This window comes from Elephantulus edwardii, unplaced genomic scaffold (genome assembly GCF_000299155.1).
Source record: "Elephantulus edwardii isolate Elephantulus edwardi_28Jun2011 unplaced genomic scaffold, EleEdw1.0 scaffold00062, whole genome shotgun sequence".
Taxonomy (NCBI): Eukaryota; Metazoa; Chordata; class Mammalia; order Macroscelidea; family Macroscelididae; genus Elephantulus; species Elephantulus edwardii.
The window spans coordinates 2,910,284-2,926,260 of NW_006399812.1; the positions used below are offsets into that span (position 1 = coordinate 2,910,284).

General features: G+C 42.9%; 1 protein-coding gene across 1 annotated transcript in view; it reads left to right on the forward strand.

Moving 5' to 3' along the window:
- The window catches only part of NPAS2 (neuronal PAS domain protein 2), a 122,461-nt gene that overhangs the window by 28,521 nt on the left and 77,963 nt on the right, over positions 1–15,977 (forward strand). The window contains exons 5-6 of the mRNA XM_006887859.1: positions 3,057–3,177; positions 4,211–4,321. Coding sequence (XP_006887921.1) covers positions 3,057–3,177; positions 4,211–4,321 — 232 coding nt within the window. The remainder of the gene's footprint in view (positions 1–3,056; positions 3,178–4,210; positions 4,322–15,977) is intronic.

The window sequence follows — 15,977 nt, forward strand, 5'->3', positions numbered from 1 at the left end:
AGGTATTTACACAATTCACAGATGAGGAACCTGAGGCACAGAGACAGTAACTCCATCCCTCAGGCGCTCATAGCCAGACAGTAGTGGAGCTGAGATTTTCATTCATACTCTTTAACTCCAGAGTCATGTACTTAAACACCACTCAGATTTCTGTATAGGACAGAGTGGCAAGGAGTACTTTCAAAGGAAAGCAACTGGTTAGGAGAAGAGAGGAGGAAGAACTGGAGTGTGATGGTCAGTCTTTATGAGGATGGAAATGGAGATGATAAGAAGCTTGGTAGGAAGGTGCTGGGGCCGGCACAGGGGCTCGGTGTGGGCAGGTCAGGGAGGCCATGAGCTGTGCCAATGTGCACACCAGGCCCTTGGGCCCCTGTCCCTTGTGTGACTGTAGAGGGACACCACTGATGACAGGGGGAGATGAAGAGGAGCAGAAATTTAAGACTGTTAGGATTAAAGTATCTCTTAAAGTTCTCTTCTTACTCCGGCAAACTCAGACCTGACCAAAGCTCACATGACAGATTTTTTTGTACTGCTGTTAATCTGATGAAATGTACTAGAACTTTCTTTTTTAATTTGACACAGAGAAAGACAGAAGAAAATAATTCAAGAAGCAGAAAGTGATTTTCAAATAAAGTCAGAACTTGGAAATGGGGACCTCACAATCACCTTAAGAATTTGGGCAGGGCCCTGCTATGTTGAGCATTATGATGAAGTCAGTTCAGATTAATAGAGACAGAAGAAGACTGGGAAGAAGATTGTGGGCTTGTCTCCTAAGGAACCCCTGTGTGGGTTTTAACAGCAAACCTTGTGGCTGGTGATGGAGCACTTAACACAAGTTGTAGAAATCTGTAGATTAAAGTAATGTTTCCATTGGTTCCCAGGGAAATGCTCCTTTAAGAAGAAGGTTGAAGTATCTAAGTGGAGGCCAAGTTCTTGTGTCAGTGGTCACAGCAGAGACATGAGGTCACCGGAGAGGGGAGATAGTGCCCCTGGCTTAGTTAGGAACATGGAGCTGCAGGGCCAAGACCATGAAACACATTTTTCCAAGAAGCATCCCTCTCCCTTTCCAAGCCCAGCTGTTTCCTCAACCTCTTTGGAGAACAGCCTAATAAGGTGGTCATGTCAGAAGGGACCCCAGGCCAGGATGGAGCTGGGGGTTGCTCTGTCTACATGGAGTCCTAACAGGTTTAAACTGCAGCTCAAATTTTACCACAATCAAAAGGACCTCACATAGGCTTGTATGTTACGTTTTACTTTCTTTATGCCTTTCAGTGTTTATATAGCATGTATTCAAAAGTGTGTCTGTTTAGAGCCATCACAGAAATTAGAAATAGAACATGACCAGGACTGCAGAAACTCATCTTCTCCTTTGCCGCTACCTCCCACCTTCTCCCTAGAGTCTGCCATTCCCTGCTGTATTTGCACGCTCTCCACTATGCCCGAGCCCATTGGGGTGGTCACTGTGTCACTCCACTTTTTATGACCTTCCACCTTGCCCAGCATAATGTCTTTCTCTAAGGTCTGGTCCCTCCAGAGGATATGAGACAAATCTTCCCATCCTTGCCACTGAGAACCACCCTGGTTACACTTCCTCCAACCCAGACTTGCTTGTTCTTTTGATAGTTCATGGCATATTCGATACTTTGTGCCAAATGGTAGCTCTCAGTAAATATTGGCCGAATAAACAGCTTGTGGAATAAGTTGCTTTAGAATCAGTCTACTGCGTGTCTTCTACCATTCTCTTAGCATCATCTCTCTCCTGGTAGTTGCCACTTCTCCCCTCTCAGGCCTTTAGAAGGTTCTTTCAGCACAGAGTCTTGACCTCAGGTCCTCAAGGTCCCTCCGTGGCTCCTCCTGCACAAAGATCAAGTGTTAATTCCTTTGAGCTTCTCTCTAATCTAGACCTAAAGAAATACCTGGTAACTCACTTCCACAGATCATAGACATGAAAACCTGCTAGATGATTCTTCTGTGTCACACTTGCGGTCACCATGAGTCAGAATTGATGAAATACAGTTGGGGCTTTTTTTTTAAGAGGTAGGGAAGCACTTATCTCCTTTCTCTACTATACGCTTCCACCTGCACTATTCAATAAGGTAGTCATATGTAATTATGTCTATTTTAATTAAAATAAATTAAACATTCAGTTCTTCTATCACACTAGACACAAGCCAAGTACCCAATAGCCATGTGGTCAGTGACTCTAGTAATGGACAAGTACTTTATCAAGAGCATTCGTTTCATATTCACAGTGCACCGGTTCTGTGGGAGAACCAGTTCTAGTGATGAGAGACTTTTAAGCAGGAAACCTGCTTAGCACCAGTTTGCAGTCACCAAGCATGTGTTTTATAAAATATTTATGCAGACCTGGAATTTACTGAGTGTTTGCTCACAGTCATCTCAGCACATGACACAGCTGGGGGGCAATGTTGCCCACGGTGCGGAAGGTCAGGGACCTTCAAACCAGATCAGACACCTCTGGGAAGCGATTCATTTTCATATCATTGCTTTCTCTCTGCCTTTGTTAGGCTTACCTCTTCCTTCACTCTTGGGCCTATAGACAATAATAGTGCTTATAGATAATAACAGTGGAGGGGTGAACCATTTACTTGTACTTGAGAGGACCGCGGCTCATGAATAAAATCCTGTCTAGTCCACACCATTCTCACTCTGGTTGCAGACTGAACCATTAGGACCCACAGGGGTTTTGTTGGCTGAGTTTTAGAAGCAGATTGCCAGGCCTTTCTTCCAGATCTTCGTCTAGAGCTCTACTGAAAGCAATTTAGCATCACAGTACCACACAAGCCTCCACTGACAGATGGTGGTGCCTGAGTGCGAGGTGCACTGGCTGGGATTCCTGCGTGGACGGCGAGCATTTGACCACTGAGGCAATCGAGATTTCAGAGTGATACACTGAGTGTTTCCCGGCAGATCATATTTTAAACTTTTCATTCTGGAAGTGGGTCTTGAATGGTCATGATTGTGCAATCTTTGGGGTTGTTTTTTTCTTTTAATCTTTGCGAGTGTGTTCCTCTGCCCTTTGTTTTCTTTTTCAGTCAGATGTCATGGATCAGAATTTGTTAAATTTCCTTCCAGAACAAGAACATTCAGAAGTCTATAAAATGCTTTCTTCCCATATGCTTGTGACAGATTCCTCGTCCCCAGAATACTTAAAATGTAAGTTTAACTTGACTGGTTTTTACCAGATCGAAAACTATGAATTTTACTTTTGAAAAGAGGTTAGAATGAATTAAGAAGGGAGGACTAATTTTAAGAATAATTTTCCATGTGACTCAGAACACTTAGCAGATTCTTAACGGTGTATTTTCAGTTTAAAGCTAAAACCAGAGTGCGAGATATGTAAGCCGTTTAGCTTTCTGTGATGAAAATTTGAAAGCCTGTAGTTTAAGAATAATAACCCCTTTTGCATGCATGGCAAGAGATATTTTAAATTTTCATTTTAATGAGCTCCTCTTTGTAATAAACAATGCAAAAAATCAATGAACAATCTGCTGATCTTGTTGGACAAATAATGCTGGATTTGGATAATGCCAGCTAACCAACTGAAAACTGAATAACTGGGTCAGATACCCAAATACTGCCCTCCTAAGTCTGTCATCTGGTTATTTATGGAATTTCTGTGCAGATTTTATGTAATTTCTAAGTTTGGTTCAAAATATCTGGCATCCGGGATAGAGGGCTGGCCTTGGTGCCCAGTGAAACATGTGTCACTCAGTGAAGCAGATACAATTACACCTAAACAAAGGTAGCAGAGACGCCTTGCTCTCGTTCCAGCCCCAATCCGTTTTCCCTGAGCAATTTGCCCTGCCGTGTATGTGATGTTACCTCACAGCAGAGCAAAAAAAGATTAAATTAAAGAGAGACGCTGTCTCAGAATAGCTTTATTTTCATATACCGTATGAAAACCACCGGAACTAATCAGTGCTGACATAGCTAACCACCGACATCTGTGAGCAAATTAAGACTAATTGGGTCCAAATATGGAATGCAAGATGTCTGTGAAGTATGGAAGGAAAAGTCTGTGTCACAGAAGTTCTTAGCCCTGTCCCAGAGTCCGTCCTGAGGAAGGTAGGGCCCTGGCCCTGTGCAGACTAAGACTGCCTGAAAATGTTCACAAGAACTGCTTGTTTAGTCTGGAGCTATAACACTTATGATTTCCTTTCTCTCTTTTTTTCTTTTAATGGTCCAGCTGACAACGATTTAGAATTTTATTGCCATCTTCTCAGAGGCAGTTTGAACCCAAAGGAATTTCCAACTTATGAATACATAAAATTTGTAGGAAATTTTCGTTCTTACAATGGTAAGCTTTAATTGCCCTGTAATTGCTGCAGGATCTTTTCTATGCAAGCATGCACATGAGGGCATATGCATCACTGGGGGGAGGGGAGGGGTGATCTATAGTTTTTTTCTGTTTATATTCCACTTCTGGGTTCCCAGGAGGTGTTCTCTGTGCTCCTGTGTGAACTGTCCCATCTAAGAGCCCACTCCTATACCTGTTTATGCTCTGAGGCCCACTGAAATACACACTATTATTTCTTTTCAGGCTGATGAATAATTTTGTATGTGTTGGAAACAATACATAGTTAATAGAAAACATGCTCAGCCCACACACTCAGACGAACAGGCCTTCACTGTGTCACAGAGGTCCCTATCCTTGGTTGGCATCTGCATTTTCACTCATCTTACAGTGCTGCCTTTTGCCTTTCTGAGCGAGCTGGAGCATAGCCTTCTGCTCTAAGGTCCTGTCTACCAAGGAAAGGGGCCCTTTTACTGTAAGCCACAAATCCACCTTAGAAGAATTACTATCTAACTGGTTTAAAACTTTCCAAGCAAGGAAAGTCTTAATTTTTTTTCTTTTATTTTTGTCATTGCCCGGATGACTAAATGCCCAACATCTGGCAGTAAAGACATCAATTCTGAGCTAGTCTTTCAAATAGATCTGTACCTTTGGCTCATTTGAAATGGGAATGCAGGCCGTATGCTGGGAATTTGGGATCCAAAGCCCAGCACATGTGCCCATCATGTGAACCAGTGCAGAAAGGCCTGGTTTCTCTTTGCTCCTCAAAGCTCAGCAGAAAACAAGTTTGAAACTGAAACTTTCCTCAACCTCAGAAGATGAGAGAAAACACATACTGTTGAAGGGAAGGAGAAATGGGAGAGGGAAGGAAGGAAATGCCAAGGGAAAGATGACAGTGGAGATGGGAGGTGGGAGGGAGGTTGGAGGGAGGGGCTATGCAATGCTCATTTTCTGCGTTCTGTTATTGTTTTGCTCTGGTCCCAAGGTTTGTTCTATTACTCCAGTCAGATTAATCCCAGCATTTCCACTGGAACCAGCCAATCAGACCCTAACTAGAATTTTCCCTTCAGCTTCAGATGACTCCCTGGTGTGTGTGATTTGCATAAATATATATAGTTCCTTTAAAGGTTCCAGCTGGATGCTAAAAAGCATGATCCTACTTTGCAGGTCTTATGATTAGTCAGGACCAAGGCTTGGATGGTGAGCTCCCTAGGGTTTAACATGAGGCCTCAGGATTCCTACAATGTTGGAAGCACTAGGTGGTCAGTTTTCCTAAATAGACCCCTTAATCTGGAAAAGCCACTTCAAACTAAAACCTGGTTTGTGAAGGCTTGGCCAAATTTCAAGAGATTGTTTACTAAGGGAACTCTGGTGGTTTAGTGGTAAGGAATTGTGCTGCCAGCTGAAAGTTATGAGGTGTGAATCCACCAGGTGCTCTGTGGATTAAAGATGGGCAGTCTCCGCCCATACAATTTTCTGCCTCTACAATTCCCCTAGAGGGTTGACTATGAATAGGTTCTATCTCAATGAGATATAACAACAACGTTTAATGAACCACCAAATAAATAAATGCTAACTCTTTGGGCTATCTACTTACAAAAAGAGCAAGTGTAACAAGAGAGGTGCCAAGTGTGACTTAACCAATTCAAGAAAGGGGACTGTCCTCATCCATAATAACTACAGCAGCAAACAGTTACTTAGTCAGACACCCCCACATGCTCCTCAACCTCTTTATGCCAGTCATCCAGGTCTGAAATTCATTGTTGACTTGCAGATTTTGCTCACAGCTGTGGGTTTCTTATGGAACTAGGTTGGAGAGTGGAAGAGGCAAAGAATATCACACAATGCCAGTCTAGGTTTAGTCCAGCAGTCCCAAGCCAGATTAGTAAGGCATAATTCATCAGTTAGTGACAGTTCAGGTTCAGTTCAGCAACACAGATGCAAAAAAGCCTCTGGTTTCTTCAATCGTCCAGCAAACTTTATCTCAGAGGAGTTATAAATCAGCTTTTCCTTCAATCAGCAGGCAAAACCTTTAACTGTAGCATAAATGCAGGGTTCCTCTGTTTACACTTTGTCACAGTCTTTTCACAGCAGTGCCACAGCCTCTACCTTCTCTCTACCACCGTCATGAGAAAGCACTCTCATGCGTGCTCTCTCACACTCTCTCGGCTCTCTCTCATTGGTCCCATAGCTGTTGATGATTGCAAGACCATGTGTCTGCCGTTAAGGTGGCTGGAGATTATCCCTCATCCCACCCCAACAGGGGCTAAAATGATGGCTAGCAAAGCCAATTTTTAGGATTTTTGACACTACACTACTTAAAGAAAGTGACCCAAGAGTCCCTTGAATAAAACCCAACTGCACTGCAGTCAAGTTGATTCCAATTCATGGCAACCCAGAACCGTGCTCCATAGCATTTTCAGTGGCTGATTTTTTAAAGGCAAATACTCAGCTCTTTTCATTCTAAGTTATTTCTTGGTGGAATAACACTAACCTTTAAGTAATAGCCAGCCATTTGCACCACTAGGAACTCCTTACAAAAACAACCTATTGTTGTTGTTGTCAGGCAACCCTGTGAAAAGAAGATCTGAACCTAGTCCTGTCCTGCACCATCCTCACACTTCCTGACACAAATGAGTCTAAAGGATGCCAATTCCTGGTGCTGTGATCCATTTAGTGAGGAAGCTTATTTAAAAAGTCAGTCTTGGTCTTCGCCCTAAAGAGTCTAGTGTAGAAGATCTGAGAATGAAGCCTGGAAAGATCTGGAATTCTGGTGCAAAGATGAAGAAAGGGCATTGAGAAATACTGCCCTGTTATAATTCATAGGGATTGTATAATGGTCATAGGAATTTACAGGCAAGCCTTTCATTTACAACTCTTCTTTCCAGACCAACTTTATCTTTCAATTAATATGTTGTTGTTGGATGCCAGAGCAGAGATTCTAACTTACTTTCCCCTTAGGCTGAAAGTAGAACTGCACTGGGGTGTTCAAGGGTGTGATCTTTCAGAAGCAATTTACCAATGTTCATAGCAGCATAATTCACTATTGCAAGAACGTGAAAACAGCCCAATGTCCAACCACAAACGAATGGATTGAGAAATTATGGTACATTCACACAGTGAAAGACTATACGGCACACAGGAGCAATAACTTTGTAAATTATTATCTAACTGGGAGGGACTGGAGAGCATTATGCTGAGTGAACTAACTCAGTCCCACAAGGATAAATATTGTGTAAAACCATTATTGTAGAATGAGTATAAGGATCCAGGAGGTGTGGGAGAGGCTGGAAGCAGAGGGATGTAGATGTGCAGGGGGCGTGTCCACACAGCAGTAGTGCATGCATACAGTTAACTAAAGGAAACCTGAACAGCAGTTAAATCCTTTGTGAATTTGCATCTCTAGAAATCTCCTTAAAATGCTGCTGAATGTCACTCTGAAATTCTTTGTCATTTATCACATTGTAGAAGAAGGCTTCAAGGAAACAGCCAGACTTAGTTTTGAGTTACCTTATAATTTTTTTTTTTCAGCTAGTAAATCTTTCTTTTCTCTTCAAGTTGGGACAGTGTTTGTTTGCCTGAAAAAACATGTGGAAATTAGATGTAATATTTTTGTGTGTGTGTGTGTGTGTGGAAACTTTTACCACTGTAAACGTGGAGCTTTGAAAGCAAGAGAACTGAGTGTCTTTTCAGAGACTCTTGTGCATAGGGATGTTAGAGCAGATCTCTTTGAATAAGAGACACCACATGTAACACGGACCGTGTGAACCATAATCCTATCTGCAGTTAAAATAGACAGCCAAAGATGTCTAGAACAAATAAACTTCTAAGACTAAACCATGTGAAATCACCAACATTTGACCACTTCTGATATAAGATTAAAAATAATTGGAATTTTATTCGTATGTATGCTTATCATAGGGTCATTATACATCGTAAGCAACTCAGTGGCATATAAAAACAATAACATACTATGACAGGTTTGGAAGCAGGAGTGGCATCCACTTTCTAAATAACATGCCTCCAGAAACTCTATGATCATTAATAAATGTCAATAGTTGTAGAGGGGCTTCAAGCCTCTTGTTCATAGAGTCGCTATGAGTTGTGCTCCACTCAAAAGCAATCAACACACACACACATATGCTTATCAGTAAACACTAAAAAATGGGGTAAAAAAAATACCTTGCTGTTTACTAAGTATTGGGCATTAGGCCCAGTCTTTACACTGATGGTCTCTTTTAATCTTAGCAGTGGTCTTCCAAGGCAGTACTGCTACCATCATTACAGCATTCCCATTGCTGTCAGTGAGATTCCAACTCATAGTAACCCTGTAGGACAGAGATGAACTGCCGCTAGGGTCCTCAAGGCTGTAAATTGTTATGAGAGCATCTCTCATGGAAAAGCTGGTGAGTTCCAACTTCTGACCTTCCAGTCAGCAGCCCAATACTTCACTCTCTGCACCGCGAGAGGGTCTTATCTCAGTATTTCTGAGGAGCAATTGATGCATACGAGTGTGAAGTCTGAGGTCCACAGGAAGAGAGTGGGACCAGAGTCATCCTGTCAGACCTGTGACCTTCTGACTCACATTCAACTCCAGTGCTTTACTGATGCACAATCTGCACAACAACTAAACAGCTAGGACCACATGGGCCAGCACCTACCACCTGACATTCTGTTGGAATGTGATGTCTGTCCCTCAGATGTCCTGCATCCAGGCACTAAGCTGCCCTGTGCACTAGTTGCAATCCTGAGCATAGCATAGACTTAAAAGTAACATAGAAATTGCAGAGGGAAAATGACCATGAAAGTAAATTTTATTTTAATAGAATGCCTCCTTATCCGTCCAAAGAACTAGACAAGAAACCCTGCTTTGGTTTATGGCAATGATGTTTGTGTGGGGCTGTTTAGTTTGTGGAACTCATCTGTTGCATTATTACTTGACATCTAAGAAGGAGATGTTGTTAAATGCTATCAAGTTGGGTTCAGCTGAAAACCATCATCATCATCATCGTCATCGTCATCATCGTTATTGTTGTTGTAGTTATTATTATTATCTGCTGAGCTGAGTACAACTCATAGCGAGCCTGTGAACAGCAAGTATGAACCCAGTCCTGTCCTGTGCCTTCCTTATTATCTCTGACACACTTTGGCCCATTGCTAGAGTCACTGTGTCAGTCCATCTCAATGAGGTTCTTCCTCTCTTTCACTTACCTTCCACCTTTCCTAGCATGATGTTCCTTTCCGTGAATAACCCCTTCTAGCAGTATGTCCAATGTATGTGAGATGAAGCTTAACCATCTCTGCCTCTAAAGAGCACTCTGGCAGCACCATTTTTTTAACATATTTCTTATTAATTTTAATGAAAATTTATAGAGACTTTCGATTTCCATTCATTCATTGTTGCACTTTTCACCCTGACCACCCCTGCCCCCTCAGTACACTCTTCTCTTTGAAAAGTAAAAGAAAAATTCTTTCATTGTTTTACAATCCTTCCCCATAGGTCCACTCCAATATGCAGCCTTTGTTCTGGACTCCTGTCATGACAATAATACCCAAATACATATCCCCTTTAAACAGTTCTCTCCCTCATCTGTTTCAATGCCATATACATCATTTATCCCATCTGTCTCAGTCTCCCCCCACCCCCAAGGTCAGTCCTGTTTTACAACAGTGGCACTATGCAGTATTTGTCCTTTTGTGACTGAGATATTTGATTCAGCGTAATGTCCTCCAGGGTCACCCATTTTGAATAATATTGCATGAGTTCCTTGGTTTTCAGTGCAGTGTAGTATTCCATTGTGTGAATATACTAAAGCTTCTCTATCCATTTGTTTGTTGATGGGCACTTAGGTTGTTTCCAACTCCTTGCTATTGTGAACAAAGCTACGATAAACACCTTTTCCAAGATATATCTGTTTGTTCTTTTGGCAGTTCATGGACTATTTGGTAGTCTTCTTCAACACCACAACTCAAAGGTACCAATTCTTCTGTCATCCTAATTCATTGCCCAGCTATCCTACATATAGTAAGTGATTGTAATTACCATGGCCTGGTTGATTCGCACATTAGTCTTTAGATTGACATCATTGCTCTTCAATACTTTGGAGAGGTCCCTGACAGCAGACTTAACCCAATGCAATAAGTCTCCTGATCTCCTTACTGATGGTACTAAGGATGTTGATTGTTAAGTCCAAGGTGAAATCATTGACAAATTCAAACTTGTCTCCATATGTCATGATGTTGCCTTTTGGTCCAGTGGTGAAGATTTTTGTTTTGATCTTCTGCAACAAGCATTTCAAGTCCTTCTCACTTGAATAACTGACAATATACTCACATGGATTCACTACTGCAACTTGGTTCTGACTCATCATGATCTTTTAGAAAGTTTCTAAGGCTTTAAATTCTTAATGAGCAAAGATTGTCCACCCTCCTTTCAAGGATCTACAGGTGGGATGGGATCCCCAAAGGCACTTGGCCTTCAGTTAGCATTACAACACCCTCCAACTACACCACCAGAGCTCCTGATGTTGTTATTGTTGTTGTTTTTGTTAGGTACCATCAAGTTAGAACCCACCCATAGCTCACCCTGCAGCAAGTTTCCAGAGACAGTAAATTGCATGGAAGATTGCCCATCTTTCTCCCGCAAAGCAACTTGTAGATTTGAACTGTGTGCCTTTGGGTTAACAGCATATTATGCCATCAGAACTCCCTGGATGGAAGTGGGACTCAGATCTTAGGCTCCCTGAGTTTCTTCTTCTTGTTGTTTTTCTTGTTAGATGCCACCCCTTGTTTATCAGTGGGTGAATGCAAAGCACTCCATTCCTTGATCCCAAGCTCCTACCATGCCTGGCACACAATAAGCACCCAAAGAACATTTATCTAAGCTAAGGCTTGGAGGAGTTGGTCCTGGCATATACTACTGGTAATGAACAGAGTCAATACTCTAATCAAAGACTTCCTGCTCTTAGGAAAATAATGCCCATTAACAAAACTCTCCTTGACTTTCCATAAAACATATACCATATAGCCAAAGCTTCCAAGAGGGCACCCACAACTTTTTTTACCTTGAATCCAAACCCTTGAAACATGATTTGTTTTACATATCAGAGAACTTTTGGTACCTCTTACATAATATAAATGAGTAACCCTTCAGCCTAACCAAGAGAGCTATCTATGTAGGATTTGTCTGGCTAGTTAATAATAGGTAATGATAATTGTTGTTATGTGCCATTGAATCACCTGTGACTCATAGTGACCCTGTCTTAAACCAGTTTCATTGACTCTGACACACCTAATCACATTGCCCCTGTTACTGTGTCAATCCATCTCATCCGGATCTTCCTCTCCTGCACTGCCCCTCCACCCTTCCAAGCATAGTGTCCTTCTCCAAGGACTGGTCCCTGCTGGCCACGTGCCAAAAGTATGTGAGTTGGAGCTTTAAAATCCTTTCCTCCAAGGAGAAATTTGGTTTCACCCTCTCCAAGACAAACCTATTTGTTCTCCTGGTGGTCCATGGTATGTTCAGTACTCTTCGCCAGTACCACAACTCAAAGGCATCAATTCTTTTGTCATCCTTAGTCATTGTCAAGCTCTCTGATGCACAGTATGTAACTGCAAAGACCATGGCTTGGATCAGGCCCACCTTAGTCTCTAGACTGACGTCATTACTCCTTAGCACTTTGGAGAGGTTCCTGACAGCAGATTTCCCCAATGCAATTCATAATAGCCTAGATTAATACAAGTTGGTACACACCAGGTGAGGAGTCCCTGCAGAGGTAGTCTAATGCTAACCCAATGTGTGGCTGTTTGAGTTCCTGAGAGGCACCGTGGAAGACTACACTATGGAGCATATTTGTCTTCTAACACACGTGGGGTCACCGTGAGTTGCAACTGACTCAGTGGCAACTGGTTGGGAAGTTCATCTTTGGCCTCCATCAGACCCATTTCCATGCCTCTCCCCACCTTGGCTGCCTGGGGCCCTTCAGGGTGCTCAGAAACAGATGTCCTTACTGAGGCCCCTCACGTGAGGGCACCCAGACAAGGCTGTGGTCAGTATGCTTTCCTCCTCCGCTATAGATTAGCTACACTCATTGATTTGGAAAAAAGACTTCAGTCACTTAGAGAAACCTGTGGGCCTTCAACCATTGATCCTGCAATGAAACATGAGCTCTAGGGCAGGGTAGGGAAGGTGAGACGATAGCCAGAGAGAACTTTGAGTCCAGCATGACTCATATGACTCTTTGAACAACAGATCTGAACCTTGGCCTATCCTTCACCATCCCCACGACCTCCACCAAGCTCAAGCCTGTTGTTCTAGTCACTGTAACAGTTTGACTCCTTGAAGACCCTCCACCTTTCCGAGCATAATGTCCTTTTTCAAGGACTAGTCCCTCCTGATAACTTGGCAAGAGTTCATGAGACAAACTTTTCACCTTCCTTGCCTCAAGGAGCATCCTTCTCCAAACCAGACTTGGTTGTTCTTCTGTCAGTCTGTAGGATATCTGATACTTTTCAGTAGCACCACACTTCAAAGGCATCAATTCTTCTGTCTTCCTTATTCATTGTCCGACGTTCAACTGCCTAAGAAATGATTGAAAATACCGTGGCTCACATCAAGCCCATCTTAGTTGTTCAACTGGCATCCCTGCTCTTTGGAACTTTAATGAGGTCTTGGCAGCCCAACTTTTTTGGTTGTTTTTTGTGGTTTTTTTTCCTTGTTATGTGCTGTCGAGTTAGATCTGACAGGCACAGGAAGAGAATGCCCAACCTTCTCCAGTGGAGCATCTGGTGGATTCGAACCATGCACCTTTGAGATTGCAGCGCAGCTTCTTACCACTAGGCCACCAGAACTCCCAACAGCACATCTTTTGATTTCTCGAACTCTACTATCATGGGTGTTGATTATGGATCCAAGAAAAAGAAATTCACTGACAGGTTCAATCTTTTCTTCATCTGTCATGCCTTTTGGTCCAGAGGTAGAGATTTTTGTTTTCTTGATCTTGAAAATGTAATTTATATTACACCTCAGAACTTTTGATAACTCTTTCATAGTATAAATGAGGACCCTATCAGCTAACCCAGGGTGCTGTGTAGGATTTACTCAACTAGTTGGTAATAGACAGCATTAACAGCCAGTAAGTACAATTTGGGGAGCCAGTTAGGGACAGAAGCAGCTTGCTCTTATGAACCAGATTAAACTGAGTTGGACATTTCCACATTTGCCATTGCTTATGCCACCTTGCCCCTCCCTCTTGGCCCCCCTGGAAGCACAGCAGCTGTTGCCAAAATTGGGCAACATGGGATTTCCCCATCTTTACTCTGCACAGCTCAGTGACTCCTGAGGACTTTATCATCTGGCACAGAATTCGGAGGTAAGGGGTTGTGGTGCTAGATTTAACCTAGATTTTCAATAAATGCCATGAGATATGTGTCAGAAAACAGGACAGTTAAGTAATCTTTCTTGGAAGTGTCTTGTTATAGGACAGTTTCTAGCCCAATCTGTGGAAAAGCTTCCTAAATGAGTCTGAATGGAGAATCAAAACCATCTCTCAAGAGTTCTTAAAAAACAGACTCTGATCCCAGCCTCCAACTGCCCTACTGGAAGTCATTGCATTTCTCTCAGCTCTACACGTCAACTGCCTCCAGAATAGAAATGAAATGAAATTCCTTGATTTAGGGCCCTATCTCAGAGACCCTGAATGACACAATGGTTACTCACTTCACCACCAACCAAAAATTTGGTCATTTAAGACCACTCACAGCCTCTGAAGACCCACTGGAGGGACCAGCTATTGTTCCGACTTGACACCGAGTTTGAGTTTCAAACAAATATTAAGGAAGGAGGTGGAGAAGATTCTTTTAAGTAAACATACCAACTTAACCATCTTTTTTACTTCTTTACTTAAATAGAGGAGCACATGAAGCCTCCCTCAAATGCTGTGCCTCCAGATCTTCATTCAATAAACAAGAACTGTTCACTATATATTAAGTTGTGCCATCAAGTAGAGTACGACTCACAGCGACTCTTTGAACAGCAGATCTGAATCCTGTCCTATCCTGTGCCATCCCCACCACACACTAGAGCCCATTGCTGCAGTCACTGTGTCAATCCATGTCGGTGAGGGTCTTCCTCTCTTTCACTGATCCTCCAATCTTTCCAAATCATGCTTGCTGTCCCATTGGAAACACAAAGAAGCCCATGCTTACGGAGTATTCTGCCTCTGTCAAGGATTATAAAGTAGAAAAGAGGCTGTGATTCTGTCAGAAGGTGCTATGGTTTTGAGAGAGATGCCAACTTTACCTAGAAGAAGAATCTTTGTTGTAGTGGGGTCAGGGCACATGAAATTGTTCACTGTAGATTAATGAGTAAACCATGTTTAAACTGCTTTCTGAGCAAAATGTCGTTGAGTCCTACCTGCACCAGCCACCTCACCCCACATCCAGGGAAGGAACTGACTGACAGTGATTTTTGAAGGCTTGCAGAAAGACTTTCCCTCAAGGGGTCCTACTAAGCAGACCCCCAGTTCCTGGAAGATCCTTTAATATCAAGATGAAGGCGAGTTTTTATTTTAGCTCTCTTGCTCCCCCCAAGACTTGGATCTAAATGTGTGTCTGACTGAAATCCAGAAAGCAGGATTTCAAAAGTTGCTGGTGTGGTTCCAAATAGGTCACCCTCAGCAAACATTCCACTCTAGGCTTTCCAGAAACCACACACCAGTGTCTAAAAGTTTCCCTGCCCTCGTTTTACCTACTCGCCGCCAGCCACACAGGCAGATTTGAAGGACTGACTGAGTGGAGGGTTTTCAGCTTTTAACACTCAATTCCGTCTGTTCCGTGGGATTGCTGTAGGTTGCCTCATTTTATGGGTGTGGATTTATTTTAATTTTTTTTTTCCTGCTTGAGCTGAATTTATTGAGATGTCTCAGTGAAGGGAGCAAAGCATGTGTGTGCCAGACCTCACTGGGAATGGAAGCCTGAACGTGGCTGAGGAAGTCCTGCTCCATGGAGGGATTGTTGGATCTAGCTACCGCTACCGCTGGGAGGAGAAGCTGCCACCTTGACGTTCTTTCCTGAGGAGAGGAGTCGCCACCTGGAGGAAGCACATCTTGCCCCCTTCCGGAGCTGTCGGGGTCTCTGCCATCTTCATTTGCAGGAGAGTTATGTTCACAACAAAGAGCAAATGGTTACACACACACACACACACACACACACACACACACATGCTATTCTACAGAAGTGCTTAGAGTCAGTTCAAATGGAACAATAAGGAATGGGTCACACAGGTAATCGGCCACGACTTGTGGGTCCAGGGAACATTTGTACAAGTCTGAGAACTGTGATAAAAAATGTGAACAAGATATCCACGTGAAAGACAAGGGACCATCCTGGATGTCCATTTCCCCAAGAACGCAAATCACTTGGCTCAGTTCCCGCCAGCCATCTGGTGGCTCCCTCATCAGTGCCACTCCAGTCGTCTGGCCATTAAAAATACTCGCCTTGATTAATGAATGCCAGAGGGAAATATTTAAACAATATACTATTTCCCCCTTAGACTTTTGGTAGTGGTGGTGGTGTACTCCAACAAATCGCACACTCCAAGCTTTCCTGTGGGATTCTGCTTGTCTCCAGCATCACTCAGGCCTGTGTTAAGCAGAGCTGG